Raw genomic sequence first — 13,296 nt, 5'->3', positions numbered from 1 at the left:
TGAGATTGTCTTTCCTTGACGGAATATCCCCAGCTGGCCCAATCCAGACCTAGTCATTGAGGTTGTTTCACCTAGTTCCAGAGTTTAGCCCTGAACAACACGACTATGCAGTACTTTAGCAGGCCTTAGGCAGCTTACCAAGAGTTGCATTTTCAGGCTAATGTCCTCTACTTGACTCAGTTTGCGCAACGTATCTTCCACAAGGTTCTTGCGTCGTACTCTCAAAGGGAAGACAGGCAATTTAGGGAGTTCGCCTTTTCTCAGGAGTCGATTGCGTACCAATGTATCTTGCGCATTGGCCTTTACAATCTGCGGAAAGCGGCACATATTTTAATAAGTGTTTCAGAGACGCTAGGTTGGCATTAATTGCTAAGTATACTAATGGGGAAAGGAACTCAAGGCAGGCAGGAGTCCCTGAAGGAATGAAAGGCATAATGAGAAATAATTCCAATGAGAGAGAAGAGTGGGAGGTTATATTTTTAAAAATCCAGTTGCGGCTGCACAAAACACTTAAACGATGAGCTGGAGGGATGGGGGAAGAGACAAACATACATTTTTTTATTTATTAAATTTATATACTGCCCTCCCTCGGACAGGGTTCCCCATCCCTGGCCTATGCAAGAGTCACTTCCACATAGCTAATGGCCTGGAGGAGCAAACACAATTCTGCTCCTCCATTGTGCACCCGTCTCTGCATGCAGAGACTCCTGCACACTAGGTAGAGTGGAAATATAAGAACCAAATTCACCGTAGCCTTTCATCTCGCAAGAAATAGTAGAATAGCAAAGCTGGGTTAACAGTCATTTAGGTATCACCCTTACCTCTTGCAGGTGATAAGACTCGTAATCAAATATTTCCATCTTTGTCAGCGGATTGTAGACAAAAGGAAAGCAGCACAAAGAGATGGGACAGTTGTCCTCTTTGTCCAATTTCTTGCAAAGAAAGAATGTTGTTTAAAAGAATGGGTGCATGTGGTAAGTCAAACAAACATACTCCCTTTTCCAGCAATCTTTGGTCTCCACCCAACTTTGACTCTCTCACACACACTTTTCTGTGGCAAAAATAAAGATGGTATTGTTTGCCATATGGCAGCCATTACTACAATTCTCAAATGCTTTCATCCCTGTGTGATTCAAACGTTGATTACGCTGATACAAAATGGCTACCCTTCCACAATAGATGCTGTTTATTAACGTGTGAACAGCTAACACAAACAAGGTAGCTTCTTCACTTCGGAAAGTTCACTTTGAATAAGGAACAAATATCCAAATAGGACCTAACTACAGTTTGTGTTCTGCCCTTTACAAAACAAACTAGTTCAGCTCAAGTTCAGTTCAATTCATCCAAAGGATCCTCAGAATGTGACAAGCTGCTGTATATGTAATTTCACATATACTGATATGTAAAATAAAGTTCAGACTAATAAAACATCAAAACATGCACACTGGAATGAGAATTGTTTAGTTTTCCCAATGATCTTTAAGCTTAGACCCTAAGATTTTAAGAGCAAAAAACACATGTAAGAGACTGCACTTGAAGTTCTAACCCAAAATGAAATTAATTCACATTAGGTTTATCCGGCAACTATGGGAACTACTTTTGGGTGTAGTTCAAACAGTTTTGAACTAATTCAGCAAACTTTACTAAACCAAACTACTGCATTCCAAGCACTGTCTTAAACTGGAGAAAGGATGAGACACTTTGGGTTCCTCTTAGTCAGAGGTTAGTGCAGTCTATTGACTATGCTGGCCAGGGCACATAGAAGTTGAAGGGGTACCACACTGGCTATCTAAATCTACCATAATATATTCTGACTGGCAGCCTCTCTGAAAGACATGCAGAAATCTTGTCCCAAGTCCTGCCACATACAATCTTCAACAAGAAACAAAGGACTGAGCACATGCTCCCATTTAAGATATGCAGAAGCAAATTTGTGCAAGATACACAAGCTTGGCGTTTCTTAGCTTTTTGACACAAAGCAATCATACTTACCATGGCTTCCACCCATACATGCCACCTTGCCAAATCTGCAAAAGGATTAATTATTTGACGGATTTCATCAATGTAGAAGTTGCTTAGCGGGAGCTTGCAGTTAGCCCTCTTGTTGACCTTGAAGGACAAGCAGAAGAAGGTTGAGGTCCATATGATTTTACACCTGGAAATACCGTATTTTTCGCTCAATAGGATGCACCCGACCATAGGACACACCTTGTTTTAGAGGGGGAGAACAAGGTGCCCCTTCCATTTCTCCTCCCACTTGGCTGAAGGGGCGCTGCGCAGCTCTCCCTCTCTGCTGAAGACAGGAGAGTCTTGCTCTCCCGGCTTCAGCAAAAGGAACCTGAGCGCTCCCTCCGCGCTCCGGAGGCTTCGCGTTGCTATCCCTGAAGCCAAGGAGCCTGCATTCGCTCCGTAGCACACACATTTCCCCTTAATTTTTGGAGGGGAAAATGTGCGTCCTATAGAGCGAAAAATACGATAGCTACCAGGTCATCAGCCCGCATTTACAAGATGTTGCCTACCTTGTAGAGCTTTTTCAGGACTTCCAGGAGAGGTAACAACTCCTGGCAGGCAGGGTAGTATGGGTAACAGGGCAGCAGAGAGAGCACCACTTTCTTTAGCATCTGAACTATTTGGTCTAAATGCGAGCCTGGCAAGAAGGACCAACATTTTTCTGAAAGAAGAAAAAGAACATGCAAATCTTATTCTACTTCCCCACAGCTCACTACTCAGATAGGAATATTTTCCCACGCTAGCAGTCCTGTTTTCTTCTGTTTGTTGCCCTGCTGCAACAAACTTCTTATTTAAAGTGCATCAGATTACCTGAGGTTGGTTAGGCTGAGAGGCAGTGCAGGCCCTGTCGACATTTCCATTCCACCTTAAGGAACAGACATGGGATTGTTACGTGTCACATGTCTCTTTACATTCCAGCACAGTAGGCTGGGAACTTCTGTTGTGTGTATAGTTTTTGCTTTTGCTGTTCTCTCTGAGATGACATAAGAGACGACATGTTTCTTTGTCCTGATTTATGATTAATAAATCTGTAGTTTTGTATGCTTCCACAAACCTCATGCCTATTCTGTGTGTGCAGTTCGATCTGCTGATAGTATGCACTGGCTCAGAAGCCCAGGTCGCTGATTTACATCGGAGCAGAGGTGATGGTCTTCGCAGTGGGGTGGCTGGAAGGAAACGGCCCAGCCGGGGCTAACCAGCTGGCCTCTCGGCCCTCTGCATGCTGACAGACCCAAGGTCACCTTGTGAGCTTCATGTTTGAGTGGGCATTTGAACCCTGGCCTCCCAGGTCCAAGACTGACACACTAATCACTGCACCACAATTGGCATTCTGCTTCTCATCAAAATATCTAGAAATATTTGGGGGTGGGGCAACACTGGGGTCTCCTCGAGGGCATTTTGCCTCAAAACTGAAGCTGACCCCATTTCATCAGGCACACCAACTCACTTGCAAGTTTCACTTCCGACCGTTATGAACCTAGAAACTCCCATCTCCATTCCCCAAATAAAGCACTGGGTTTTATAGAATTCCATTATCCACACCAAGTTCTGGGCAAGGACAGTGGAACGATGTCAACTTGGCTTCTAAGACAGACAGGACTGTGTTTGCTATCCTTCTATGGAAGCCCAAGAGAAGACAGGTTCATGCTTCCTGGGAATCAGCGCTTTCATTGTAAAGATGCTGCAAGTTTTTAACGAGTGGCATTGTGCAGGCAGCAACGCCAACCAAAATCTCAGAAGCTAGGAGTTGGCCAAGCAAGACTTGCAGCAGCTGGACATGGAAGTTCAGCTCTCAGCAAAACTATCTGAACCGCCCTGTGGCAAGCAAGCCAAGGATGAATTGCAAAATAGAGTTAAGCTGATCAATGCAAAATGGGAGCAAATGTACCCTGAGCAAATCTGCAAGATTTAGACAGGTCACAAGAGTCCAGAATTTCTTTGCAGAATTGCTAATTGCAGGGGCTTCAAATATATGTTACCTCTTAGGACACATGCATACCCCACGAAAAGAACTACTTAGGTTTGTGTCCCTTCAAGAATCTAGCCTTTCGTGAGCATACTTCCAACAGTTGTCATATCTACCTGTCAGATGGCAATGGTAGCCAATCAGGACTCCGACCTGTCTTTCACAGGTTTTATTTTGGTGCAAAACTATTTACAGTGCAGAGCCACAAGTTCATGTCTGCCTCAGTCGCTAGCAGAATCCGGGAGTGGTCATTTCCGGGTCTTCCCCCAGCATAAGAGCTTCGTCACCCCCAGCCTTTTCCTTCCTTCTTTGCGTTTTACACCTCTGCGCAAGGTGGGCGACGGAAGAGGCATGCTTCCCTCCTGGCCGGCTTGGCCAGGAGCGGTGCTGAGGCTCCCAGCAGCATCCTCTGGTCCCTTCCCCTCTTCCCCACTGGAGGTGTGGCTTTCCTCACCACAAGAAGAGGAACTGCTTCACAAGATTTTCAGAGGTTCCCTGTGACCCAACTGCCCCTCTGCTTCCCTACCCTGTTCCGATGGCAGTATCCTGACACTACCTAAGCAAGAAGAACTGCTGCACTAAGGACTTCCTGGGAGCCTGTTTTTACCTCTAGCCTGTTCCAAACCCATGGGACGTCACATTTTGGAAATCCAGGCTCACATCGTGACCACATACTGATATCACCACTAAACTGCGGATTCATGTGATGGGGGCGGGGAGGGAAACCAACCCTCCAATTACCTAGAATGTCCAAAGAGCGTTTGCTCAGGCCATTGACAGCCTTTGCAAAGGGAATAGCCAAATGCTGCATCTTCTGGGCTTCTAGCGCTGCACAGCACTCGGGCAGCAGGAGGAAGCTGGAGAGAGCCTCCTGGTGAGGAGAATTCAGTGGAAGGGCAGGAATCAGGTTGTCCAGCAAAGAAGAAAAGATCTACAGCCGATTTTGCAAAAAAGAAAGAAAGAAAAGCATTGTGTTTAACTGGGTATGGATTGCAAACACCCGCTCCTACCCCCTTGCAGTTAGCTTCTTTTTAGCTTTACTTTTGTAAAGTTAATGTAGGAATCGGAGCACACTGCTAAGGCCTTCCTATTGGCTCTGACATCTGTAGGGCTAGCTAGTTCAAAGGGCAGCAGCAAAACAACCCAACAGAAGCCAAGGCTGTGTACAACTGTACAACTGTGTACAACTGTAATGCACACGGCGCTTTTGCACGTAGCTGTTTGTAACTGTACACACCATTGTGCACTAGCATCCAGAGGCAGGCATGTTTTCAAACTAGTGTGCAACGGTGATCTCTCTTCCCCTCCCCTCACTTAAGATGGATCTAGACACGGGGGTACGGGCAGGTGACACACTATAAGTAAATCAGAAATTAGCTTGTTATAACAAAAGGAAAAAAATCTCTATGGAAAACCAAATTTTGAAATTTCCTGCTCTCTGGCACCATCTGGTGTTGCATGTTTATAGCGCATTCAAATCGCTGCTTCTTTACTAATGTAGCCGAGTCCTTAGTGTTTCCACAGATGTTTTTAATACTCTCTTTCTTTTGAATGAGGGGTGTTTGAAACTGTTGTGTTGATTTAATGATATACAGAGGCAATTAAGTCACTGCGCTGCAATGTCAGTATACCTGAGAAAGCACTCTCAATGTACACACGTATGCAGCAAGTCATTGAGAAGTGCATTCTCAGCACAAACTGGAGCATAACCGTTCCAGCTGCTTTAGACTGACAAGAGGGACAAGGGGATGATATCATATGAACAGCGCCCCCCCCCCAGCGCTTACATCCAGAAGAGAGCGCATGTTATCACCCGTTGTGCACATGCTCTTCGAAATCCATCAGAGATTACAAGCCTAAGGAAAATCAGTCCGGGGGGGGGGCACTGCCGGTCAGTTTGCTCCTCGTTCCCAGTGTTGCTCCTTATAGAACTCAAAGAGGGAGAAGAAGGATGGAGACAAACTTTGAAATCGTTGGCTCTGTCTCCACATACTGTTGGCCTCTTCACCTTCTGCCCTACAAGTCTCCATGGGAACCAGTCTCGCCACTGGGGGGTGGGGTGGGGAACCATTCACACCCAAATGTTGACACTAGGAAAAAGGGGACTTTCCTCCCTTACCCTGCCAGCAATCCAGTCCCTTGTAGCAAGTTCCTCAAGCATTTCTCTTGCTTTCTGAAGATCCACTGCTACGCAGCAGCCAGTCTCCATGGCAGATCTGGGGGGGGGGGAGTTACAATTTTGACACCTTAGACAGGTTACAGACGCTTCAGGTTACAGACTCCGCTAACCCAGAAATAGTACCTCGGGTTAAGAACTTTGCTTCAGGGTGAGAACAGAAATCGTGTGGCGGCGGCGCAAGGCCCCATTAGCTAAAGTGGTACCTCAGGTTAAGAACAGTTTCAGTTTAAGAGCGGACCTCCAGAACGAATTAAGTTCTTAACCCGAGTTACCACTGTATAGTGGACGCTCGGGTTGCAAACGTGATCCATGTGAGAGGCACGTTCGCAACCCGCAGCGCCGCGTCTGTGCACACGTGGGTTGCGATTCTGCGCATGCACAAAGCACGATTTAGTGCTTCTGCGCATGCATCAAAATCCAGAAGTAACCTGTTCCTGTACTTCCGGGTTCAGCGCACTGCGCAACCTGAAAATGCACAACTCGAAGCATCTGTAATCCGAGGTATGACTGTATAAGAAAATCAAAATAATTTCCTAACGAAACTTCCACGGCGTCTTCTGCATGTTTCGTCCCATGCGGTGAAGGCTACTTACCGTGGTTTTAAAAAACTTGCTGCTAAACAAGGAGAGGAAGAAAATATTGCTTCGATTTCTCTGCAGGAAAAGGAGAAGAAAACCAATTTTAAAAACCAGTCAGCCTGGTTACAGGTGTGCTGGATTTCATACTGATGTAAACACTCTGTCTGGGGGTGGATCATTTAGAAATAGTTTAAAATCCAGCTTACAGGAACCCTAGTAATTGCAATGTTACCGCTTTTGGATTATGAAGAGTTCCATATTAACATATTAATCCTATGTTTTTGGAAGCAGGTCCCAGGAAGTATGTTTAGGATTGCATTCTAAATAGAGCTTAAATCTGGGGTGGGGAACCTGCAGTTCTCCATAGGTTGTTGGTTTCCCAAATTACATTAGTCTCAAACATCATGGTCAATGGTTGGTTTTGACGGGAGTTGTAGTTTAGCAACATTTGGAGGGCCACAGGACTGCTGTCATAAACAGAAGCAACGGAACACCCAGTTGCCAACACCCAAGTAAGGCTCATCATAAAATTAATTTTCTGCAGCAGGGGTTCCCAAACTGTGGACTACAGACCACCAGGGGTCCATGAGTGTCATTCAGGTGTGTCTGTGGATTCATGTGGATTCCATTGCATTATATATATTCACATCGATATTTAATTGCTTCTTTTACTTTCTGTATTGTATCTTACTGATTCACAGCCTATGGCATTCCAAGTTGTAATGCAACAAGATATAATTGCTGCAAGAAATAAAAAATAAGACAGCATCGAGCACGGTGCACTGCGAAAAGAGGCAGAAAAATATTTAAGTAGTCTACTGAGACCCTCAGCAATCTTCAAGTGGTCCATGATGGGGAAAGTAGGGGAACAACAGACCTGCAGTAAACATGGCAACTGGTTTACTAAAGAACCCTCTTTGAAATTGGCCGGGGAGCCCCAGCCAGATGGGCAGGGTATGAATAATAAAATTATTATTATTATTATTATTATTATTATTATTATTATTATTGGGCTTGTGCAATAAATTGTAAATCTGTCCAGCATTTTGGGAAGGATCATTGCAATAATAGAATTAAGAGTGCCATATTGACAGAGAACAGAACTGTCTACAGTGGCTCTCCTATGATGTTTTAGTTGTAAGGTAAAGGTAAAGGTACCCCTGCCCGTACGGGCCAGTCTTGACAGACTCTGGGGTTGTGCGCCCATCTCACTTAAGAGGCCAGGGGCCAGCGCTGTCCGGAGACACTTCCGGGTCACGTGGCCAGCGTGACATCGCTGCTCTGGCGAGCCAGAGCCGCACACGGAAACGCCGTTTACCTTCCCGCTGGTAAGCGGTCCCTATTTATCTACTTGCACCCGGAGGTGCTTTCGAACTGCTAGGTTGGCAGGCGCTGGGACCGAGCAGCGGGAGCACACCCCGCCGCAGGGATTCGAACCGCCGACCTTTCGATCGGCAAGTCCTAGGCGCTGAGGCTTTAACCCACAGCGCCACCTGCGTCCCTTGTTTTAGTTGTAAAGCCTGATAAAAACAGGATTGAAGCTTTATGCTCTGTTTTTCCTCCTGCTAAAGGAAAAGAAAATATAGACTGCAACCTTCTGGCCGTCTGCCGCGTCACACTTTCCGCTGTTGCCAACAACCACTTCTCCATCAGTGCCCTGTCCATCAGGCTAATCTTTGGCAAGGTTTCCATAGAGGTGGGTGTATTTGCATACGCAGAATCCTTCGAAACAAAAACACGCCACATACAATAAAAAATGTCATATCCCTCGGTGTCACACGGCTAATCATTGATAAAAGAAAGCCACCAAGGACAGAGATCATCATCACAGAATTGTAGAGTTGGAAGCGACACCCCCCACCACCACCACAAGAGTCATTTAGAGCAACCCCCTGCAATGCTGGAATCTCAACAAGGCAGATGGCCCTTCAACCTCTGCCCATAACCCCCCAATGAAGGATAGTCCCCCCCTCCTTCTGAGGGAGTCTGTTCCACTGTTGAACAGCTCCCACCATCAGAAAGTTCTTCCTGATGTTTAGTCCAGAAGTGGTGCATAGGTTTGAGATGAGGTACGGGCCGCTCAAATTTGGTCCAAATAGTTTAAAACAGGCTTCCTCAAACTTGGCCCTCCAGATGTTTTTGGCCTACAACTCCCATGATCCCTAGCTAGCAGGACCAGTGGGAATTGTAGTCTCAAAACATCTGGAGGGCCGAGTTTGAGGAAGCCTGGTTTAAAAAATCAGCTGGTGAAAACTTATCTATAGTTAAGAAATAGCTACAGCTACAGTTCACGGTTACAGCTGAATACTGGGACAATTCACAAAATGCCATGCAGAATGTGCAAGTGTATCTATAGGTTTCAATATACTCCAGATAGAATTATCTCAGCAATCCTTATAAACAGCCTGGTTAGGAAGCTCAGAATTATTCTTCCCATACTGCACCTGGGGTCAGGGGAAGGAATGTAGAAGCAGAGAAAGAGGAAAAGGCTGAACACCTTAGGCAAGCCACAATGTAGTGAGTTCAGGCCCAAGATGTGGTTTGAACTCAAGAGTTTCAGCCTCATTATCTTTAGTTATTACTAAAGTTATTATTAGCAGTTTGCCAAAGCTAGAAGTATGCTGCTGCATTATTTTATTTTTCTATGCATTGCTTCCTATAAGCCATCCTGAAATGCTTTGCAATAGAATAAAAACATATATAAACAGCTCTATAAATATATTTAAAAACTCAAAACACACACAGAAAGAGAGCTCAAGAGAACAACAGTACAGTGGAGCCTCAGTTGTCAAACGTAATTCATTCCAGAAGACCGTTTGGCTTCTGAAACGTTCGACAACCAAGGCGCAATAGGCGGTCAGCAATTTTGATGGGAGAAAACGGAGGAACGTGCCTCAGAAGCTGTTCGACTTTTGAGGTGTATTCGAAAACGGAAGCATTCAACTTCCAGGTTTTCGGCATTCGGGTTCCAAATCATTCAGCTTCCAAGACACTTGAAAACCAAGGTTCTACTGTACATACATAAAATCAAATCGGATCCAATGCAGATATCCACTGGGATAAAAAACCTCCATTGAGAAGGCTTGTTGAAAGCTGACATGAACAAGCTATTTATGGCTGTGCCCCCATCCTTTAGAAAACACCCCAAAGTCAACAGAATATACAGAAAAGGTGAGCCATCTACCTGCGTCCGAAGCACTGTGGCAAAGGTGACGTATGGGCCAGCAAAAATCCCTTTTACTCGGACACCCAGCAATTCTGCAATGAACATGAAAGCAGATCAGCCCTAAGTGCTCAACCCATGTTAACTGGGCTTCTTTTCCTGGTACTTTCCCTTCCCTCTTCTCCTGGGATCATCAAAGCAAATTCTACAGGAACCATTTTGGGGTGTCCATAGAAGACTATTTAATCAGGAGAAGCTGTGCAAGCCCTGAGTCAGTACCTTAATGCAGCGGTGGACGACCAATAAACTGAGTTTGAATCTGGGGAAGACAGTTCTGTGGGTAGGTGACTCCTGGGTCAGAAAGAAAGGGATTGGCCCTGCAGATACTGCAGGACTACAGCTCCCTGCCAATTGGCCAGGCTGGCTGGGGCTGATGGGAAATGGAGTCCAACGACATCCACAAGCACACAGATTCCACATCCCTGATACAGGATACAGACCACAGTAGATTCAGTATTAAATATACATTATAATAATGAAGAGTATGTTCGTAGTCTTCACAGAGCCAGTTACTTTTCCAAACATTGTTGCTGTTTTTATTTTCTATGGTGTACAAGTCTTTTGTACAATTTTCAGAAATGCAGGTGGATCAATCAATTTAATTTTTGAAAGAGAAAAGATGTACCATTAGGAGAAACCAGAGCACTGATGTTAAAACATCGTCTCCCGTCGCTTTTGCTAGAAGATGGTCCGCTTCCATTGTGCTGCTGCTGGGGTCCACGTCCAAAAGATATCAGTTGCCCAGAAGCAGAGATACAAACAGTGTGATAGCTGTTTGAGGGGAGAAAGGTGTAAGTTTAATCTGTGATGCACCTTGCAGAACATGACTTGAGGTCCAATAGTGAAGCTCTTGTTTCTGTTGTATCAGTTAAATGACCCTTTGTATTATTTAAGACATTCATGTCCCACTCAGTCATTAGCATTTCTAAGCAGTGTACGTAAAAATAAAGTGTACAGAAAGGTAATTGTAAAATGCTATGTCAGCTCATAGCAATGGATATAATTTTCTGTTTTACAATTCAGAATACTCATTTAAACATCCCCTTCTTCTCTTTCCATGGTTCATTATGCATACCATAAATCCCTGCATATTTTACATAAACTAAACCATTCAGTATTTCATTTTACATCTATCAAAACTTATTTACCCTGTTGAATTTATCTTAATGCTGCCAACGTTTTCAAGAGTACATAATTTCCCCTCATATATTCAATAAACATTTTCCAGTCTTCTCTAAACATATGTTCTCTTATTCTACAAGTCTGCAAGCTGCGCATATTCCATCAGCTTAAGTTGCCATTCTTCTTTAGTTGGGACCTTGCTCGTTTTCCATCATACCAATGGATTTTGACAAGTGTGGTTTTTTGCTTGCCAGGATTTCCATGTCCCATTACAGCAGGGATGGGGAACCTGTAGCCCTCCAGAGCTGGTTGGACCCCCCCCCCCAATCATCCTTAGCCAGCATGTTAATGGTCAGCAATGATGAGAACTGTAATCTAACAGCATCTGCAGAGCCACAGATTCCCCATGATCTGTGCTTTACAGTTTCACTGATGTGCCACTTCACTTTCACAAAACACCCCCATCCAGATGAAATTCTGTAGGGTGAATCGGTGTAAGCAGGAAATGAGCTGTGTTCACCAGCTCCGACACCCTCATGGCAGTCTACTAGCTTGCCCCACTTCCTGAAACATATGCAGACACAGCAGAAGTGTCAATAGACAGCAAGCAGGTATTGCATGATGTCAGGACCAAGACCAACGTTTAAAAAGGTAAAGCAAAATAAAAAAATTCCTTCCAGTAGCACCTTAAAGACCAACTAAGTTAGTTCTTGGTATGAGCTTTCGTGTGCATGCACACTTCTTCAGATACAGTAAAGGTAAACGTAAAGGACCCCTGACAGTTAAGTCCAGTTGCAGATGACTCTGGGGTTGTGGCACTCATCTTGCTTTACAGGCCGAGGGAACCAGTGTTTGTCCGCAGACAGTTTTTCATGTGGTCAGCATGACTAAGCCGCTTCTGGCGCAACAGGACACCGAAACCAGAGCAGCACACGGAAATGCCATTTACCTTCCCGCCAGAGTGGTACCTATTTATCTACTTGCACTTTTTGGCGTGCTTTCGAACTGCTAGGTTGGCAGGAGCTGGGACTGAGCAACGGGAGCTCACCCCATCGCAGGGATTCGAACTGCTGACCTTCTGATCAGCAAGCCCTAGGCTCAGTGGTATAGACCACAGCACCACCCGTGTCCCCTGTAAGACCAAATTTACATATGAGTAAAGCTATGGTACATACCTTCCACACACCAGATGAGAAACTGGACCCTCAACTGAGTCAAGTTTTTCGGGGCCAGTCTTTAGGGCTGAAGAACTACGCCCTAGTTGTCCAGCGCTGTCATCTCCAAATGTGAATACACTGCCATTCTATTGAGAGTTTTTGGCAAAACAGAGTTCTAGCATTAAACTATTATCACTCTTGTTAATAATGCCTATTGCATGTTTCCAGTTCCAAGAAAATAAGACGGTTCAAATTCCTCATTCCTCTTGCAACCCACACACTGCTTTTGTAAATTATCTGCTATGAAGGGACTATAACTCAGCAGTACAGCAGGCAGAAGGTTTAAGAGTCAACCCCAGGTATCTCTAGGTAAGGGCTGTTCCCTCACTTTCAGGTACAATCTGGTGCTAGTCGACATCAAAAGGTTTGGAGTGTACCAACCTGAGTGAGCACAGCAGTATGTTCATCTCCACAGCTGACGTAAATCACATCAAGTTTCCTCAGAGCAGCTACTGAGTGCGGTTTGAAGATTTGCTCTGTTGGAGAGGCATATTTGCTTATCATAATGAAATGCATTGTTATGTCCAATATTTTTTTAAAAATGTCATTATGCTACTTTCTGGTCAGATTTCAAATTCACTTCCTATCAAGGGAACCATCACCACTTTAGGCTAGATCAGAGCCAGCAGCAAATTTTGGATGTCTTTTTATTTTAAAAACTTAATATGCTTTTGTTTTGTTTTGTTTTTTAAGTGAAAAAACAGGGCCTCAAACAAAGACATAACTATATAGGACAGATGTCATATTTAAAGGTCTGGTGAAGTGGTCTGAACACTAATTTTAAAGGATGCTTCCATATAGGGGCTTAATATCACAAGGGAGTTGTTGCTAACAGGTTCTCTCAACCAGAATTGGGAGAATCTAGATTAATTGAGGAAAAATATGGCTTATCTTATGAAGCCAACAACATTGTGTGGACACTGGAGAAAGTGGAGCCTTGCATGCATGAGGAGCACCTATTCCACAACCATCTTGAAGCGCCCTAACTTGTTTATGCTCTG

General features: G+C 44.6%; 1 protein-coding gene across 2 annotated transcripts in view; it reads right to left on the bottom strand.

The window, feature by feature from the left end:
* Positions 1–13,296, bottom strand: part of LOC307224178 (putative E3 ubiquitin-protein ligase HERC6) — a 28,453-nt gene that overhangs the window by 9,431 nt on the left and 5,726 nt on the right. For both annotated transcript variants that reach the window (XR_013842447.1, XM_079990755.1), the window contains exons 5-16: positions 12,677–12,771; positions 12,254–12,381; positions 10,582–10,727; positions 9,918–9,991; positions 8,328–8,455; positions 6,749–6,808; positions 6,096–6,192; positions 4,718–4,907; positions 2,520–2,671; positions 1,993–2,109; positions 822–932; positions 139–309 (exon numbers count right to left, since the gene is read on the bottom strand). Coding sequence is in view for 1 of the 2 variants with exons in the window: in XM_079990755.1 (XP_079846881.1) it covers positions 139–309; positions 822–932; positions 1,993–2,109; positions 2,520–2,671; positions 4,718–4,907; positions 6,096–6,192; positions 6,749–6,808; positions 8,328–8,455; positions 9,918–9,991; positions 10,582–10,727; positions 12,254–12,381; positions 12,677–12,771 (1,469 nt within the window). In the remaining variant the exon portion in view is untranslated. The remainder of the gene's footprint in view (positions 1–138; positions 310–821; positions 933–1,992; positions 2,110–2,519; positions 2,672–4,717; positions 4,908–6,095; positions 6,193–6,748; positions 6,809–8,327; positions 8,456–9,917; positions 9,992–10,581; positions 10,728–12,253; positions 12,382–12,676; positions 12,772–13,296) is intronic.

Source organism: Podarcis cretensis (genome assembly GCF_951804945.1).
Source record: "Podarcis cretensis genome assembly, chromosome: 9".
Taxonomy (NCBI): domain Eukaryota; kingdom Metazoa; phylum Chordata; class Lepidosauria; order Squamata; family Lacertidae; genus Podarcis; species Podarcis cretensis.
The sequence above is the reverse complement of the archived record's forward strand: the minus strand, read 5'-3'. Positions and strand labels throughout refer to the sequence as shown.